This window comes from Chinchilla lanigera, unplaced genomic scaffold (assembly GCF_000276665.1).
Source record: "Chinchilla lanigera isolate Chin_1 unplaced genomic scaffold, ChiLan1.0 scaffold00057, whole genome shotgun sequence".
Classification (NCBI taxonomy): domain Eukaryota; kingdom Metazoa; phylum Chordata; class Mammalia; order Rodentia; family Chinchillidae; genus Chinchilla; species Chinchilla lanigera.
Genome location: NW_004955458.1, coordinates 2,906,561 through 2,912,036, shown reverse-complemented (window position 1 = coordinate 2,912,036; position 5,476 = coordinate 2,906,561). Strand labels below are relative to the sequence as shown.

General features: G+C 36.2%; 1 protein-coding gene across 1 annotated transcript; it reads left to right on the top strand.

Annotated features, from left to right (window-relative positions):
• Positions 1-936, top strand: LOC102022788 (olfactory receptor 6C4-like). The gene has a single exon (XM_005397504.2). It carries the CDS (start codon positions 1-3, stop codon positions 934-936), a length of 936 nt encoding a protein of 311 aa, XP_005397561.1.
• Positions 937-5,476: the final 4,540 nt, after the last annotated feature.

Sequence of the window (5,476 nt, the reverse complement as noted above, 5' to 3'; positions counted from 1 at the left end):
ATGAAAAACAGAACTTTGACAGAGTTCATCCTGCTGGGACTCACAGATATCCCAGAGCTTCAAATAGTCATTTTCATTTTTCTCTTCCTTGCGTACATGTTCAGTATTTTAGGTAATCTGACAATCATCACCCTCACACTGCTGGATCCCCATCTCCAGACTCCCATGTATTACTTCCTCCGCAATTTCTCCTTCTTGGAAATTTCCTTTACAACCACTTTTACCCCTAGGCTGCTGTTCAGCATCTTAACTGGGAATAAGACTATCAGCTTTGCTGGGTGCTTCACTCAGTATTTCTTTGCCATCTTCTTTGGGGCCACGGAGTTTTACCTTCTGACTGCCATGTCCTATGACCGCTACGTGGCTATCTGCAAACCCCTGCATTACACCACCATCATGAACAACAGGGTGTGCACGCAGCTGGTTCTGTGCTCCTGGCTGTGTGGATTCCTGATCATCTTATCCCCAATTACACTGACCAGTCAGCTAGACTTCTGTGCCTCCAATGTGCTGAATCATTATTGTTGTGACTACGGGCCCCTTATAGAAATATCTTGCTCAGACACAAGTGCACTGGAACTGGTTGATTTTATCTTGGCAATTATGACCTTGGTGGTCACACTGGTGCTGGTGGTAGTTTCCTACACAAGCATCATCAGGACCATTCTGAAGATCCCTTCTTCTCAGCAAAGGAAAAAGGCCTTTTCCACATGTTCTTCGCACCTGATGGTCATCTCCCTCTCTTATGGAAGCTGCATCTTCATGTACCTAAAGCCATCAGCAAAAGAAGGAGTTGTTTTCAATAAGGGGGTCGCTGTGCTCAATACTTCTGTTGCCCCTTTACTGAACCCGTTCATTTATTCTCTAAGGAACAAACAGGTAAAACAAGCCATGAAGGACATGTCTAGAAAAATATTGCATCTATATTCATTTTAATGGCCTCAAAATAAATTTTGAAAAGTTTCTATTATTTTGTTAAGATCATTTCTCAAGTAAACTGAATATAAGCATGTCACAAAATTTTCTTTTCTAATTTGTTGGCAAGAGAAATGTATTCAAAGAGCAAGTGCTAACAATGAAAAACAGAACTTTGGCAGAGTTCAAGTCCAATTCACATATCATTTTCTTGGAGATGTCTTTTTTTTTTTTTTTTCCTCCGGTACCGGGAACCGAACTCACGACCTTGCGCATGCCAGGCAGGCACTTTTGCCGCTGAGCTAAATCCTCAGCCCCGAAGATGTCTTTTATAAAAGACAAAAGCAGGAAAGTAATGTTATTTGACTCTATAACAAAGACTACTGTCTAAAAACTATGTTGCTTATGACTGTACAATAGAAAATCATGTCTGCAGAAGATACCTAAAAGGCAGTCTTAAGAGTCCTTATTGGGGAAAGCTTTAGAAATCAGATTGTTTAAAAACTATGTTGCTTGTCACAAATATGATTGTCTGCTGAATAATTAAGTCTGTCTTTCATTGAGGAACTCTTAGTCTCACCAGTAATTCCAAAAATTGCAATTGCATTGTGTCAGAAATGATCATTTAGTGGGTCTTATTCTGTTACAGTATGTATACATCCCTTCACGCCCACTCTCCTTAGCCTCCTTATGCATTCCTTCATCATCTTTCAGGAAATGCAGGCGTTTCCATATCAAATGTGGGACATTGCATTTTTCCGGGCTCTAAAGGCCATACCAAGAGAAATGAGGTCCTTGATAAGAAGCTAAATCCCATATCTTGTGAAGGTGTTCCCAAGCCAATAAATTTTAGTTCATTTTGTCTTATATGCTGGGCTCTTAATCAAAACCTAATCCCAGGAACATGCCTCTGACTCTGGTAGTATTTTAAAGACCAGTATCATTATAATGGCCACTGCATTCCCCCACACTGTGAAATTTAGACAACAGTGAAATTTAGATAGACTGAGCCATCACTCTAAACACAAGATACTGCCAACTTACTGCTACAGGATTTTGAACATTTTAGTGCATTGGAATTATTGATAGCAACATGAAAACCTCAATTAAGCTCAACTCCTTATTAGATGGGCTTCATCCACCAAATATCAGTTTTTGAGAAGAAAATATATGTGCATTTCTGATAGATCATTGTTTAGATAAGTCTCCTCTATTTGTCTACACATGTTGTCTAGCATGTAATAAAAAGTACAAGACAAAAAAGGAAGAAAAAACAACTCATTAACAACACATCTAAATATAATGACACTCAGATATCACAAAGACATTAGAATTATCAGACAGGGACTATGAATATTTTTGATCATTATCTTAATTAATCCAGTGAAAAAGGTAAGTAAAATGTATGAACAGTTTTGGAACTTCAGCAGAAAGACAAATACTATTTTTAGAAAATAATAGGATGCTAGAACTAAAATACACAGTAATAATAGGATGCTAGAACTAAAATACACAGCAAACAAAGAAATTTCTGTAGTGGAGTCATAATCCCACAGGACAGAGTTTAGGAAAGAATCAGTGAAAGGTAAGATGGAGAATTTCAGTATAAATATTCTAAATTAAATGCAAGGACAAAAAGGAGTAGGGGAGGGGAGAAGACAACTTTAGAATAATGAGACAATATTGAACACTCAAAAATATGTGCAATGTGAGCTCCAGATGCAGAAAGGATGGAAGGAAATGTTGGAAATGATCTGGTTGGACAAATTTCTAATCATAATTAAAAAAAAATGGTAGACTCAAAAAGTCCAGAGAATCCAAAGCATGGTAGTGGAATAAATAACACACACACACACACACACACACACACACACACACACAGATATATAATAGTCAAAATAATGAAAAGCAAAATAGAGCAGTATGTAAAAATCATTTAGACGAAGGAGAAGTGGGTCCAAATGCATAAGAACTAATATGAGAATTTAAGTAGATTTCTCAAAAGAAATTATACAAACTAGGAGACAATGAATTGACAGCTTTAAAGTCATTTTTGGGGTGGGTGGTAGCAATTGACCCATAATTCTATGGCCAGTGGAAAAATTTTTCAAAAACTAAGATAAAATAAAGAATTTTAAAGCAAAGAAAAGCTGGGAAAATATGTTGACAATAATTCTATGCTAGAAGAAATTTTATGGGAAGTGCTTCAAGTAGGAAAAACATGACAACAGAGAGAAATGTGGCTCTTCACAAAGAAGTGAAGATTATTAGAAATGAGAATGGATAAAAAGATATTACTGTATTTTTAATTGCTTTAGAAAGTAATTGAGTGTATAAAAAATGTAACACTGTGTTGTGGAGTTAATAATGTGAAATAAAATATAGAAAACAATAATATAAAGTCAGCTGAAAAATGGTTGTATGCAATTGTAAAGTTCATGCATGTTATATGAAGTAGTATAACATAATCTAAAGAAGACTGTGACAATATTGAGGAATACTGTGACATAATCTTATATTTATAATTTCAGATTTATAATGATTTATAATGTCCAGAGTGCAGGGTCATACATTGGTAATGCCAGATACTCAGGTGAATGAGGCAGGAGGATTACAAAATTGCAGCCAGCTTGGGCAACTTAGCGAGATCTTGTTTCAAAATAAAATAAAAATCATTGGTGGTACAGCTCTATTGGAGAGTGGGTTCAGTCCCCAGTACAGAAAAAAAAGCTACCACACATTCTTTGAAAAGAAGAAAATTCTGTCATTTGTATAAATAGGCATGATCCTGAGAAACATATTAAGTGAAATAAGCAAGGCGTAGAAAAGCAAAGGCTGCATCTCACTCATTCATTGCTCTCATAGAAATCAAGAAATTAAGGAGGATGCAGTGGCTGATCCTCTAAAAACCTACACCTGGAATGAATGAATACAAGTCTGGTTCAATTTCTGCCAAATTATCGGTATTTCGAAGACAAAATTTAAATTTAAAGTTCACATCCTGAGAACAACCTAGTTCTTTTTTCTTGCAGATGCAGAAAAAATGCATCAATTCGCTATATCACATGCTCAGCTGCCAGAAGGGCTCACATTGCCTTAATCCTGTTGAAAGTGGTATTAACAAAGTGGTAGAAAAGAATACACCATCCTCTCCAGACCAAATTCTCCCTGTGTTGGGTAAAACTGACTTTGGCTCACAATCCTATGTATAAAGTACTGAGGGTAACACCTCCTGCATGGTAGCTCTGTGGGCTTCTCTTGTACTCGTAATTAATGGCATTAAATTTGAAGACTGAACATTTTTAATGCTCCACAACCATACAAAGTTTCTCCTGCTTTACACTTTGCTCTTGCTGTGGGGAAAATGTCACAGAGTTTCACTGAAGCATGCATGGTCACTAACAATTTATTCAGTAATGGTACAGCTGCTCAACTTCCAGTCAACACAGAGTAGAATAGATTAGCTCTGTAAATAAACTTGTGATAGCTCAATAATTCATTGCTATTGGTAAACAAATAACTGCACAAAATGAACTGGATTCCAAAATACCATCTCCCACTGAGCGCTCATTAGTCACCCAATGAGACAAAATTCTTTAGCATGCTAACATTACAGCTTAGATCTGGACCCTTTCCAGGTTCAACAAAACTTGCAAAATGCAATCCACTTAGATTGAAGGAGTAAGTTCTGGTGTTCTATTGCACAATAGCTGACTGTAGTCAACAATAATGTATCTTTCAAAATAACTAGAAAAGACAGTTATTCTTACTGCAAATACATGGTAAAAGTTAAAGATAATGGATATACTAATTACCCCGATTTGATCATTATGTAGAGCACACATGTATGAAAATGCCATAACTTAATGGTGGATAGTTTATGCTGACTTAAAACAAAAACCTTACTTAGGAAGGACATGCTCATATTATGACCTGTACCTAGGACTTCATCTCTTTAACCAAAAGTCAAAATTAGTCTTTTGTCTTAAATTATCCTACATATCAATTTTATTCTCATTGGTTAGGGTTTGGAAGCACTTAAATTTTCCCCATTTATTGTATCTTCTTTACCTAACATCTGCTCTCAAAACAGCTAGTTCCAACTCAAGCTTATGTGCATTCTATAATACCTTTCTGGAAACTAGAAAAATGTTATTCAGCACATAGTATTGGTTCTGCTTATCTAATTCTCTTGAGCTATTTTCTCAGTAGATCCTTAGTCTGTCTTCTAAATCAAGCAACTGAGGGGCTGGGGATTTAGCTCAGCGGCAAAAGCGCCTGCCTGGCAAGCGCAAGGTCGTGAATTTGGTTCCCGGTACCGGAGAAAAACAAACAAACAACAACAACAAAAAAAGTCAAGCAACTGTCTCACCAAATATTTTTCCACTGTGTTGCGTACATTTTTGTTTCCAGTTTTTATCAGTTACCTAACTAATTTATAAATACCACATATCTTAGGTTTTTGTTGTAATACTTGACAACTGTAGTCATTCAAAATAATTTAAACAGCTGAAATTTCTTTTTGCTTGCATAAATGGTTTATAGAGATTTGTTTGTTGGT